This window comes from Phaseolus vulgaris, chromosome 2, assembly GCF_051622355.1.
Source record: "Phaseolus vulgaris cultivar YP4 chromosome 2, ASM5162235v1, whole genome shotgun sequence".
In the NCBI taxonomy this organism is placed as follows: domain Eukaryota; kingdom Viridiplantae; phylum Streptophyta; class Magnoliopsida; order Fabales; family Fabaceae; genus Phaseolus; species Phaseolus vulgaris.
This window is the reverse complement of record NC_143499.1, coordinates 47,626,512-47,640,523: the sequence shown is the minus strand read 5'-3', so window position 1 is coordinate 47,640,523 and position 14,012 is coordinate 47,626,512. Positions and strand designations below refer to the sequence as shown.

General features: G+C 35.1%; 1 protein-coding gene across 1 annotated transcript; it reads left to right on the top strand.

Annotated features, from left to right (window-relative positions):
• Positions 1 to 3,593: 3,593 nt before the first annotated feature.
• On the top strand, positions 3,594 to 4,081 carry LOC137812769 (Mitochondrial outer membrane translocase complex, subunit Tom7). The gene has a single exon (XM_068614964.1). The coding sequence runs from the start codon at positions 3,679 to 3,681 to the stop codon at positions 3,895 to 3,897; it is 219 nt and encodes a 72-aa protein (XP_068471065.1). The 5' UTR covers positions 3,594 to 3,678; the 3' UTR covers positions 3,898 to 4,081.
• Positions 4,082 to 14,012: the final 9,931 nt, after the last annotated feature.

Below are 14,012 nucleotides of genomic sequence, written 5' to 3'. Positions count from 1 at the left end.
ACAAAGTGCAACAATCGATCATCAACAATAGCAAATACACCTCCATAGAAAGTGGGGAAGATTGAGAAATCATCTACTCATACCCAAACCAATGCAACACATGCTTTAGCAAACAACGTTATGAGCACATTCTGAACCAAATATATATTGATAACATGATTATCACCTTAAATGGTCAATTAGGTCGATGATCATTATAAGGAATCCAAAGCACTACAGCATGGGTAAGATCATTGATCTGCTCGTGCATAACGTCCATTTTACATTTATGGTTTTTGAGGACGTAATGACACGCTCGAGGAAGAAACTACTAGTATGTGGGAGTGATATATCTTATGTCCATCATTGGGAAGTGTCCGTATATCCACACATTTACCACTTTGAACTAGATATTATAAATATATTTAATTGGAAAAAAACCTAAATTATTCAAATTATGTGTATTATTTACATGTAATGGTAATGGTGTGACGTAACCTCCTAATTATTTTGATGTGCAAAGTAAGCATTTCCTAGCCAATCGTACATGTGGGTTAAGTGCGGTATCTCCTTGAGCATACCCACCACAAAATCCTAAATTGCATAATAACGACAAGTATGACATGTTAACTAATGTCACACTTTTATTAGCAAAATTTGTGCACTCAACCAGATGTAACAAATAAGATTGAGCTACAAACTCCATTTGTGGTGTAAGATGAACTCCTTGTGCACCTCGTGTAATCAGTCTGGTTGGACGTGAACACTACAACACTGTCTCAACTTTATCGCAACGTCACCAAAATCTACCACAAGAAGTTCAATCAACAATGACGACATTAATGTGAAATCTAATGTCACATACATAGGGAGATGGAGAAATGTGGACACATCATCCATAATGATGGTCATCTCGCAAATAGGGAGGTAAAAATTGTTGGTGTTGCATTCTCTTTACAAAGACTAATATGAAATCTTTATCAGTGCTCTCGTAATTAAGTTTGCACAGTGACAACAATTCGATCTTAAACACTATGACCTCAATTTGGGGATGGAGAATCTCAAACTTACTGAGTTTGGGTCCGTGAAATACCAACTTTAGTTATCCTCGATCCTCGCTTTTCCATAGTCTACTCACCATGTGGTTGGCGTAACTCTGCAACAACGAGATATCAGTAAGTCCCCCCGAAAATCCTACTCCAATTTCCTCATCAATGGGAAGGGTGAAAACTTATTCCCTATCTGTTCTACATCTTGACATCGTCGGTCTCTATCTAGCTTGCGCTTGACATTATGATTCAACTTTAGTCTCAATCATATATTTGGTGATAACAGTATCAAACAAACAATCACTATTTTTTAAAAAAATGAACAGTACACTCCAATTTGTACAATCTCGAATGTATTTATGAATTCGAAAACTAGATTGCAAAGAGAACCACAAAGAACAAATATACACCTTAAAAACTTACCTCTTCAACACCAATGCAATGATGATGTTATGGTAGCCTCTCCCACTCATAAATGGAGGAAGGAAATCCTCAAAGGATGCAATGGTATAAGCAATATAAGCAATGATATTTTTGTCTTTTCACAACAAGTATAAGGTTGTAGTTGAGTTTTATGGGGATGTAAGTCTCTCCCGACCATTACTTTTTTTTATGTCTAGAAAAATATAATATAACATAGGAAGAAGTAATGCAACATATGATTTTTCCTATAGCATATGCTAAACAAATGAGTTAAAATAAAATATTATATTTAAGCCAAACAATTTTTTGCTGTGAATACAAGACAATAACTTTGAAAAATATGTCGAATGCATTGTTGTCTTTAATTATGTTAAAAATTGAAATATCAATTTCTACTAGTAAATACAATAAATTTTTCAATGAAAATAATGATTTCATAATAGTTATTCAACCGAATTTGTCCATTACTGAGTTTGAGAGTCATTTTAGAATCTCACTTAGAGAAAAATATTTTGATTATTATTTATTAAGTTAACTTTAAGTCAATTTAAATACTAAAAACCTGCTATATGTGAAATTTTAATGTCTATAATTTCATATTGATATTTTTTATATATTTATTGTCTAAACATTATACACACTTAAAATGATGTTGCTTTATAATAACATCTATAACCTCTGTGTGGGCTTATCTTGTTTTCTTCAAATACGATCCATGGAGATACTATTATTAATTGATCAAAACTTTGTATTATTTGTTATATGAATTATCTTGATATAATTAGGTGAGTTGATAAAAAAAAGTTATTGATTAAAAATTTAATATTCATTTATTATATTATTTACGTATTGGCAAAATAATCCTTCAATATTATTGGAGTCTATAAATCTTGTAAGTGTGCATTTCATTAACAAATATAAATGATAAAGAGAAAATGTATACTTAAACTTGATTGGAGAAGATCATGTTCATGTCCCTTGGTAAATAATGACAAAAAAAACTTTAATTGTATTATCAAGGTAGCGAACATAATGCAAAAGATCCTAGTGAATATTTAATTAAACGATCTAACATTATAATTTTTTATAATCTACTCGTGAAGATATCCACTATAATTCAATTACATTCTTTAACATATATACACTATGATTAAAATGATTTTTAAATTATCTTAATTATTTAAAATATTAAATTATTCATTATAATTAAAATGTCAAAATTGTGAGAATAATCTACAAGGAATAACTCATGTTCAATTACAACCTTTTGCAGAAACTCGTTTTATTAACAATAGCAATATTAGTAATTAAAGTTAACTAGAGAAAATATATAAAACCAAATAACCATTACCAACATATTATATACTTCATAATTAATTATAATTTTTAAAAGTACTTCATAAACAAATAAAAAATTAATAAAAATTAATTTTGGAGTGCTAATCATGTTAGTTTTACTGATAAAAGAAATTAATCTCTTAATATTTTGCTGATTAAATTTTGAAGTGCAAATCATGTTAGGTTTTTATTTTTTTAAAGAAAAAAACTCACGTGTGTCTTCCGATTAAGGACATCCAATTTAGGACAATTAATTCCTACGCCCAATCAACTTTTTAAATTTTAAATTGACCTTTGTTCTAGAATTGAAAATTGAAAATTAAAAAAATATATTATAGAAAAAAATCTAGAATAAATTTTGTGTGTTTCAGCTATAAAATTTCGGAATAGAAGTAAAAAATAAAAAAATCATTAGAAAAAAACAATTAAAAAATGCAAAAAAAAATATTTATGAAAAAACGTTCCAGAAAAACAAATTTTTTTTTTTTTTTTTTTGAGTCAATGATAAAATCATGTACAAATTTGTTGGATGCTTGAACCAACAGTCCAAATGTAAAAAGTAGTATTATATTACCTCAAAATTATCTTACAAATATTTTATTATTTATAAATTCATAAATAAAAAGTAAAGACAGTACAAAATATATTTAACACTTCTGCAAATATAGAGCGATTATTAAAATATTCAAAATTGTTTTCATATAATATAATAGTAAAAGCATTTTCACATTAAAGGACGCAACCCTTGTCGTTTAAGAGTAAAACGACAAGTGTGCCAGCGATACCACAGGGCCACTATAATTAGGGTTTATGGTGTCCCCCAAATAGACCAATTTGGAGGGAGAAAAACCAAGAGAACGAAAGAGAGAGAAAGGGGAATTTAGTTTCAATGGCATCAAGGATTTCTCTGAAGGCGAAGGGGAAGAGTTCGAAGGGATCGAAGGCACAAGAAGATCGATCCGTGAGCGAGTCTCTGAAGGAGTGGACAACATGGACGATGCGAAAAGCAAAGGTCATCACTCATTACGGTTTCATCCCTCTGGTCATCATCATCGGTATGAACTCTGACCCTAAGCCTGCACTTTCGCAGCTTTTCAGCCCCGTCTGATCCACCTCTCCGATTCTTCCACCATCAACGCGACGTCGTTTCTTTTTTTCTTTTATTTTTCTTAACCCGTCTTTCATGTTTGTAACTTCATGGATTGGTTTTAGAGTGGATTAGTTTGTTTTGTTCGAGACAATTTTCGAAGACGCAGTAGTAAATAACGGCCTTTTATTACGATTACAATGTTACAATGTTCAAACATCGTGCCTGTGTTTTAGTTTGTTTTTATCTACCAATGATTGCGTTTTCTGATAGTTGTTTGATGCTTGATCAATAGAATGTGAACTTGGGTTGTTTTGTTTTTTTGGTTGAACTGGTATGTGGCTTCTAGAGTATCGTGTTTTGTGGTTGGTTGAGCAAGAAATTACCGTGTCCGTATCTTTACGATCTTTGGGTATTGGATTTGGCAATCATGTTTGCTGATATTTGGTGTGCAAAATCGATCCTTATATCTTCGATTTTATGGTTTTCACTAAAAAAAAGTAGTGATTACTCAATATTTTTTGAGCACTTGACTTTATTTTTTGTAGCAAAACAAGTCTTATCAAACAAAAATCTCTGATTCAATTTACACATTTCAAGTGAGTGTGTATTAACCCAATTTTGTTCGTAAACAGTGTTCGGAATTTAACCATCTTTATGCTTTAGAAACACAGACGTGCTTAATTGTATAGGCATAAAATTCTAGCTATGCAGTTGCAGTTTATCTATACCAATTTTATTGATCAACCAACCAGGCTAGGATAACTATATTTGCACATTAAAATATGATATTTCATGGTTATGGGCATGGTTTTTAACTCAATTGAAATTGAATGTTTTTTTTTTCTAACGCAATGTTTTAGCATGTTGTTCAAGCCAGGGTCTCCAAGACTCTGCAAATGTCAACAGCTATTGCACCAACACGCCGAGAAAATGTTAAAAGATTAACTTGTGTTTAGAATTAAGCATTATTAAGTTTGGCAACTTCTCAAGCAATACAGTATATAGTGAATAGGCTCAATTTTTCTACCCGCTAAATATTATAACAAGTAATTTAATATGCTCAATTTGTATATGAAATTCATATTCAGATTTAGGTAAACTTATGAGGGGAGAAAAAAATATATTTTTGGGCCTAGAAGATATCCAGTTTATGCATGACGACTATAAATGGGCTATTTCTTCTTCCAATGTGAAATTTTATTAGCATTTCTATACAGAAAGGAGACCTTTTAGATATTACGGAATAAAACTTTTATTATTGGGGTGTAAAAGTTTTTTTTTTTCTACTAAATTTTGAGCCTAATTAAAGATGGTATGAGGGTCTAATGTGTTTACAGTTGGTTAAATAGGTTATCATTACAAAATTAATAATTGGGATTGTGATCTGATTGCTTCTTCCTGCACCTCCATATATGTTTTTCTCCCACCTCCATAGATTTTTTATATTTCAAAAATGTCCCTCAGATTTATTTTTTTTTAACTTGTAATTAGCTTTCAGATGAAATAATCTAGAAACCTTTTTTCATATGTATGATTAATTTTTGGATTACATAATTTTGAAGTCTAAAATAGCTTATGGATTATGTAATCCATAAACTTTTTTTTTTAAATGCATGTCCAGATTATATAATATGAAAGCTACTCTCAAATCTATACTTTCGGATTATCTAATTCAGAATATAATTTTTTAAAAATATATTTTGGATTACATAATCATTAAGTTATTTCTAAATTTAAGATTAATTTTTAGATTATATAATTCAAAATATGGATGACACAAGAAGGATAAAAATATATTTTCATGACAAAAGAATGTATATGGAGGTGCAAACATATGGAGGTGCAAGAAAGTAGAAAAGGTGTTGTGATCTTGGCAATTGCTTCCTACAACATATCACTGCACCAAATTCCAGTAAAAAAGACAAAAATCTCTTAATGTATTATTCTTTTAATTGCGAATTTTCTTTGAGCTTTTGATTTTTGTTTCTGGTTTTTTATGTCTGAAATAGAAAAAAGATATTACTTTCGTGAAATGTATTATTTTTAATTTTGAATTTTCATAAATAAAGGATATTTTTGAAGTTTTAAAAATATATTAGATGCAGATTTAAAAATATTAGGTGTAGGAAGAATTTGCGTGTGATCTTTATGCCAACCATAGGTTGATGAAAACGAGCTAGAAGGTCAATTATCGTTGTTGTGTAATTAAAAATGGTGATTAATATATTCGAACAAATAGTTTTGAACGCTATTATTTAGTTTGTTTAGAGTTATTTGTATATTTGTATTTGCTGTGTGAAAATAAAAGGTACAACCTAACCTTTTTTCCAATCCTAAACATGTAAGGATCAAAATGTTGAATAACTCACTTGAACAATTTTTGGTAATTTCTGTATATATTAAACCAAACAAAATAGTTTAGGAACTAATCATATAAAATAAATTCACATAAACATCTAACCCAATTAATATTAAAATTTTGTTGGTAGTTATACCAACCTTTTTTTTATTAATTTTGTGTAAAACTTTTTCATTGACGTGGCATTAAGCTCTTAAATATGTGAAAATTTTCAATGGTTTAATATTATTTCAATGTGGATGAATGCTACAAGATGTTCTTATATTTATCATTTTTCTATATTTTAAAAAAATATTGTATGATAGAATGCTTTATTAGATAGTTTTAAAATTAAGATATGTAGACTAGAAAATTTGTCAAGAACTATTAAAATTTAATATATAAAAAGCAATAATGTTAACAACATTTTTAAATGAACTAACACACTCTTTTTTTTTACATTTAGTTTATTGAAAATCAAAGAATTAGAAGACAACATATTAAACAGAACTCCAATCGCCCAATTTTAATGATTTTAATAACTTTCTTAATGAAATAAAATGTGTCAAAAAGAGTGTGTTCAGTTCATTTAAAATATATAATGTCAGTTTGATTTAGAATATTAATGAAGTGTATTTAATTTTGTTGATTTAAGATAAAAGATGTTATATTTTATAAATTTCTTTTAACCTTATTTGAGATAAATTTTATATTTAAATTATCTTAAGTATCCTGAAAATTCCTACCTACGCTTCCTTATTCGTTGCGTATACAAAATTCATCATCATTTCCTGCTCCTCTTAGTTCTTTCACACTGTTATATATATTCACTGCAAATAGGACAGGATGGAGAGGAGAGGCCGCACGGAGAGAGGTCGCACGGAGAGAGGACGAAGAAACGGTACTGCACAAGACTACATAACTTTCTTCTTCTCGAATTTCCCAAATGAGTTTGGAGAACTCGATATGTTCAAGATCTTTCAGAAATGGGCCAGAGTGAAAGAGGTCTTTATCCCACAAAGACTTAACAAATGGGGACGGAGGTTTGAGTTTGTGAGCTTCTTCGGTGTTAGAAATGCAGGGCAGTTGGAGAAAGAGCTGGACCAGGTGTACATAGGGAGTAGGAAACTTTACGTTAACACTCCAAAATATAAGAGAACTTACTCCGAATCACGCAGACTGGACACGAAGGTCTCGAGGGTTATCCACACAGAAAAACAATCGAAACTAAGGAAGCGATACCAGAACGTAGCTGAGCCTAGCAGAAAACAGAGTAGCCAGGAGACTTGGGTGGAGAAGAAGGGGAGAAGATCCTATGCAGAAGCTGTGACGGGAGAACACTCGGAACAATGGAAGGGTCCAAGCATCAAAACCCATTTCTCTGTTTTTCCGTGGATGGAAAGAAGTGTTATTGGGAAGCTTCGAGACGCTATGGATAATGACAAATTGGGGGAGGAAGTAGTGAAAGGGGGAATGAGTATGCTTGCATTGAGGGCCATGGGGGACAACCTCATAATGCTTACCCCGAGAGAAGGGGAGAGTATGGAGGAGATTATTAAACAAAATGGTGAATGGTTTGACAATGTTTTTACCAGCATAATGCCTTTGACGGTATCAAGCGGTTCGAGTCATAGAATAGTATGGATAAGATGTTATGGTCTACCGCTGCCATATTGGAATAGGGATTGCTTTGCCAAGTTGATCGGAATTGTGAACCCTTCGGCTTCACTTATATTCATTGACAAGGTGACTGAATCGTGGGAGATGTTGGCATATGCATGGCTCCAAGTTCGCATTTTGAAAGTTGATAGTGCGAGATTAGCAAAATGTGTGCAAATTAATAAGCAGCTTTGCAATATTCTTATTGAGGAGGAGATACCCATGTGGTGTGAAGATAGTTATAAATTTAAAAGTGCTCAGTCAGAATCATCAGACAGCGTTTCCTCCTCAGAAACTTACGTAGAAGAAACAGATTTTACAGCCAATAATGGTTTGGAGGAGCACTGGCTGTGGGAGGGGGAGAACCATTGGTCAACCGGGGCGAAAGAAGGATGGGAGACAAAGGAAGAAGATGAACAGTGTTCGCATACGACAAAGCCGCTAACGCCACTCACTAGGGGCTACTCTGCGAAAAATATCACATGTAAGGGGAAAAGTTACACAGCTATAACGAATGTAGCAAGGAAGGAGCAAAAGGTGTCTGAAGATGTTGACTTCTACCATTCTGAAGGCGTCTGTGGCGCCGTCCTACGGAGTTCCCCTGCAAAAGATGAGGTGGCAAGACTTGTGATTGACATAGAATGTGGTACTAACTTAAAAGAAACCAACGTAGGGTTGGGCTATGCAAGGGAGATGAAGGCCCATTGTATCCCAGCCCAAATAGAAGCGGAACAGAGTGGGTCTGCGAAATGGTCAATAGAAGTGGCTAGTGGTGGTAGGGGTGCCAACGGCAATATAGGTAAATTTGGGGAAAGCCTTGTAAGAGGCCCGATGAGTAAGGAAAATCATGGTTCAAGTCAGCATCTTTATGGAGGTAGCCCAATGGGAGCAGCCATGCTTGAGAATGGGTTGCCGAAAATCATGAAGAAAGGGAAAGGTGTGGAGCAAGAGGAAGGGAATCAAGAAGATGACGGAATAGAAGGAGGTACATGGTTGTGTGCATCCGCTATAAAATTTACAGGTGAGGGGGGACTAAAGGCAAGAAGTATGTCTAATTCTCCTTTACGAAGGAGAAAGAAGAAAATTTTGTCTGAATTAGGGGATTCGGTACCCAATCCGAGACGGTCAACAAGGATTAATGCGAGACTTCAGAAGGCTGGTGCAAAACTGGTTCGTGGGGACGGTGTTTCGATGGAATCAATCTCTGATAAGGACATCAATCTGTGCAACTCCCGCTGGTGCTCCTATCGTGCTGCGGATGATCATATCAACCTGTGGGAATCTGGAAAGCGGTGTGGGATAGCATGCCGAGGAGATGAAGATGAAGTCATTAATGAATATGTGAGAATGGAAGCAAGGGATGAAGAGGTGGTCAACTGCAACAAGAAGGGGGATGTAATAGGTGATTAATGTTAATTGTGAATTTCAATATTAGAGGCATGGGGGGAGCATCAAAACTAGTTATTTGAGACGTATCATAGGGTGTGAAGGAGCGGAATTTGTCTGTATTTAAGAAACTAAATCGAAAATGTTCTCTGATGCTAAGTGCTTCTCTTTGTGGGGGAATAACAATATTGGGTGGTTATATTACGAAGGTGATAACGGAAGAGGTAGCATTCTGTCAATGTGACATAAAGAGGCCTACAGTTACGATAGTCATGTCATGGGAAAGGGGTTCATTGTGGTGTTTGGTTATTATTCAAAAACCAACATAAGATGTGTAGTGACAAATGTGTATTCTGCATGTAATCTGAGTGATAAGAGGATACTTTGGGAGGAATTGTCTAATATTAAAGCGTCTTCACAGGATATGGTATGGTGTATGTGTGGTGATTTTAATGCCATTAGAAGACGAGGTGAAAGGAAAGGAAGTAAAGATGGGGTAGACCAATAAAGTGAGATGGATGGGTTCAACAGGTTCATTGATACAAACCTGCTGCTTGATATACCTATTGTGGGTAAAAAATTCACATGGTTCAAAGCCAATGGCTCGGCGAAAAGCAGACTAGATAGGGTGCTTGTTACGGAAGAGTGGTTGGATCATTAGCCTATGAGCAAGCAATATGTTCAACAAAGGGAAGTATCTGACCATTGTGTTATTGTGGTCAAATCTATGGTTAAAGATTGGGGGCCTAAGCCTTTCCGAACAATCGATGCCTGGATGCTGGAAAAAGGTTTTAGTGAGATGTTAAAGGAAAAGTGGTCCTCTTACGATGTACAGGGGTGTGAATTCGTTAAGTGTAAAGAGAAGTTGAAGCGGATGAAGGGTGATCTAAAAGCATGGAATAGAGATGTCTTTGGTAATATTCATTCCAAGAAGAGGGAGATATTGCAGGCAATTGCGAATTTTGATAACCAAGACTGTCTCAGTAACCTCACGGAAAGTGATAGGGCTAAGAGGTGTGAGTTGATTGGTTGTCTGAGGGATATTGACAAGAAGCTGGAGTCTATCATGTGTCAAAAGGCTAGAGTAAACTGGCTTAAGTATGGGGACTCATGTACTAAGTTCTACTACTCAACTTTGAGGTGGAGACGTCTGAGGAATGAAGTAAAAGGTGTGGAGGTAGGGGATCAATGGTGTGAAGAACCTAGTACAGTTCGTCTGGAAGCCAAGAAGATCTTTGAGAAGAGGTTTAAAGCAACTAAAGATTTTGGAGTACGTCTTGATGGGGTTGAGTTTAAATCCCTCTCAGAGGAAGACAATGCGAGTCTGATGGCTAGTTTTACTGAGGAAGAAATAAGGAATGCAGTGTGGCAGTGCGAAGGCACAAAGAGTCCAGGCCCTGATGGGTTCAATTTTAATTTCCTTAAGAAAAGCTGGAATTTCATTAAAGAAGACATTGTGGCAGCGGTGTGTCTTTTTCATGAGAAAGGGTGTATACCGAAGGGCTGTAACGCTTCTTTCATAGCTTTGATTCCTAAAGTAAGGGATCCGTTCACTTTTGAGCAATATAGGCCAATTTCTCTGGTGGGAGCTGTATATAAGATCATAGCAAAGGTGATGGCGGAAAGGATTAAGAAAGTGCTACCGGCTGTTATCGATGAAAGTCAGTCGGCTTTCTTAAAGAACAGAGGAATTCTTGGCAGTGTCCTTTTGGCCAATGAAACAGTGGAGGATCTAAAGAGGGGAGGGAGGAGCGGTCTGTGTTTAAAAGTGGACTTTGAAAAAGCGTATGATTCAGTAAGATGGGAGTTCCTGTATGATATGTTACAGAGGTTGGGGTTCCACAAGAGGTGGATTATGTGGGTTCAGGGTTGTATGGAAAGTGCAACGGTGTCAGTACTCGTAAATGGGAGTCCTACGGAAGAATTTAAACCATCAAGGGGGCTAAGGCAAGGTGACCCTTTAGCTCCATTTCTCTTTTTAGTGGTTGCTGAAGGCATGGCAGGGCTAGTAAGGCAAGCTGTGAAGGCTGAGTTATTAAAGGGCCTTAAGATCGGAAGAAAGGAGGTTGAATTGAGTCTTCTCCAGTTTGCAGATGACACATTGTTCCTATGTGAGAATTCTTATGCCAATATAGTCACTCTCAAAGCTATCCTTAGGGGATTTGAGCTGGCATCTGGCCTGAAGATCAATTTCCATAAGTCGAAGATAGCTGGTATCAATGTCCCCTAATGTGATTTGGAGTGTTACGCAAAGACTCTGAATTGTGATCAAATGGGAATCTCGTTTACTTATTTGGGATTAGAAGTGGGGGGTAACCCAAGGAAGAAGAAGTTTTGGGAGCCGGTTCTGAACAAGCTGAAATCAAGGCTTAGTGTATGGAAAGGGCGTTTTCTGTCTATGGCTGGTAGAATATGCTTAATAAAATCTGTTATCACGGCTATATCGCTCTACTATCTGTCTCTTTTCAAAGCACCGGACTCGGTATGCAAAAGTATCATCAGCATCCAAATAAGGTTTCTCTGGGGATGGGGCAAGGAGAAGATACCGATATCATGGGTAAGCTGGAAAATTATATGTACACCGAGGGAGGAAGGTGGTCTAGGTATAAGAGATATTCGGAAGTTTAATGTAGCACTTATAGCCAAGTGGAGATGGCGGTGTATTTCGAGTGAGAAAGGAAAATGGAAAGAATGCCTGGACTCTAAGTATGATCTGAAACATGGTGGTAATCATACATCTATGAGACTACAATCCTGGTGGTGGAAAGACCTTGGGAAGGTTTGTGGGGAGGGCGACGGAGATGGGTGGTTTCAAGAAGCTGTGGGGTGGAAAGTAGGAAGGGGTGATAAAGCAAGGTTTTGGGAGGATGTATGGTTAGGAAATGTCAACTTAAAGACATTGTTCCCTAGATTGTATTCTGTGTCGTTGAACCAAGGCCAAAAGGTGGAGGAGGTAGGTATGTGGGATGACGCGAGGTGGAGGTGGTGTTTAAGATGGAGGCGTGCAAGATTTGAGTGGGAAATCCCGATGGAAGAGGAGCTCGGTATACTCTTAACTAGATCCATCATCATTAAGGATGTAAAGGATATACAGGTATGGTCAGGTGATGAATCTGGATGTTATAATGTCAGTTTTGTTAGTCAAAACATGAATAAACGTAAATTGAACACATACAATTATGTTCACAAATAGATCTTATCATATCATGATTCTCACACAAAACATACAATGAAGAAGGAATAGGCATTTACCTTGATCCATGAGTGATCCTAATTGAGCAGTTACTTTATCTCCTTTATCCCAATCTATCTCTTGCAATTCCGTTCTTGTCACACACTTTCGTGATGGTTAACAGTGAGACAACTATTATTTGTAGAGACAGAACCCTATAACCTTTAGTACCTAATCTCCATCAAATGTAGGTTTTCATTAGGTATATCATCATATATATATTTCTCACATTAACCAATGAGCCTTTAATTCTATTATTATTATTATTAAATCATATTTGGGCCCAAAGCCCAAACTCTAAGTCATGTGAGTCACTTTATAGAAATTAATTTACATAATTTCTTACATTCTCCCACTTGACTCATATGAGTTATAATACTTTCATGATTTAATAATTACATAAATGCGCATTTAAAAGGCCTTACATAAATTGGTTCTATCATTATTCATAATCAAGAATACAGAAATAATAAGAGTCATGGCGGTTACATGTCATTTGAATCAACACATTTCCTTCCATGTACTACTATATCATTCTTTCTCCTTAATATGACTTTATAGTGAGAAATCCATAATAGGTTCAAACATAATGTCATTGTCATCAATAACAACATAATTTGTTTTCCACACCATAATAACATAATTTGCATGCATATACATAAAGTAGAAAACAACATAAATTTCAGAAACTTTATTTATCAATGAGCTCAGAGTGTCAAATAAGCATTAACAACATTCATAATTCACTAATAGACATAATGCCCATATTTACAACATGACCAGTAAATGTTTTGGGCGGTAACCCTTTTGTTAAAGGGTCAGCAATCATAAGATCAGTGCTAATATGTTATATTGACACTTTATGTTTCTGAACTTCTTCTTTAACGGCAAAGTATTTCAATTACATATGTTTAGCACCTTTGGAATACTTGTCGTTTTTAGAAAAGAAGACTGCTGCGGAGTTATCACAATAAATTTTCAGCGGCTTGGCAATACTGTCAACAATTCCAAGTCCTAAAATAAAATTCCGCAACCAATTAGCTTGAACTGTGGCCTCAAAGCATGCCACAAATTCAACCTCCATAGTGGACGCAGCGATGACTGACTGCTTCGCACTTTTCCATGAAATCTCTCCTCCGGCTAAAAGATACACATAACCAAATGTAGACTTTCGTGTATCCACACAGCCAGCAAAATCTGAATCTGTATATCCAATCACCTCAAGATGATCAGATCTTTTATAAGTAAGCATGTGATCCTTCGTTCCTTGCAAGTATCTTAAAACTTTCTTTGCAGCTTTCCAATGATCCAATCCTGGATTACTCTGGTATCTACCAAGCATACCAACTGCAAAACTAATATCTGGTTGTGTACAAGTTTGAGCATACATTAAACTCCCAACAATAGATGCATAAGGTATATTCTCCATCTGTTTCCGTTCCAAGTCATTCTTTGGACATTGAATGAGACTAAATTTGTCTCCTTTCTGTATTGGAACAGGAGATGTCGAACATTTAT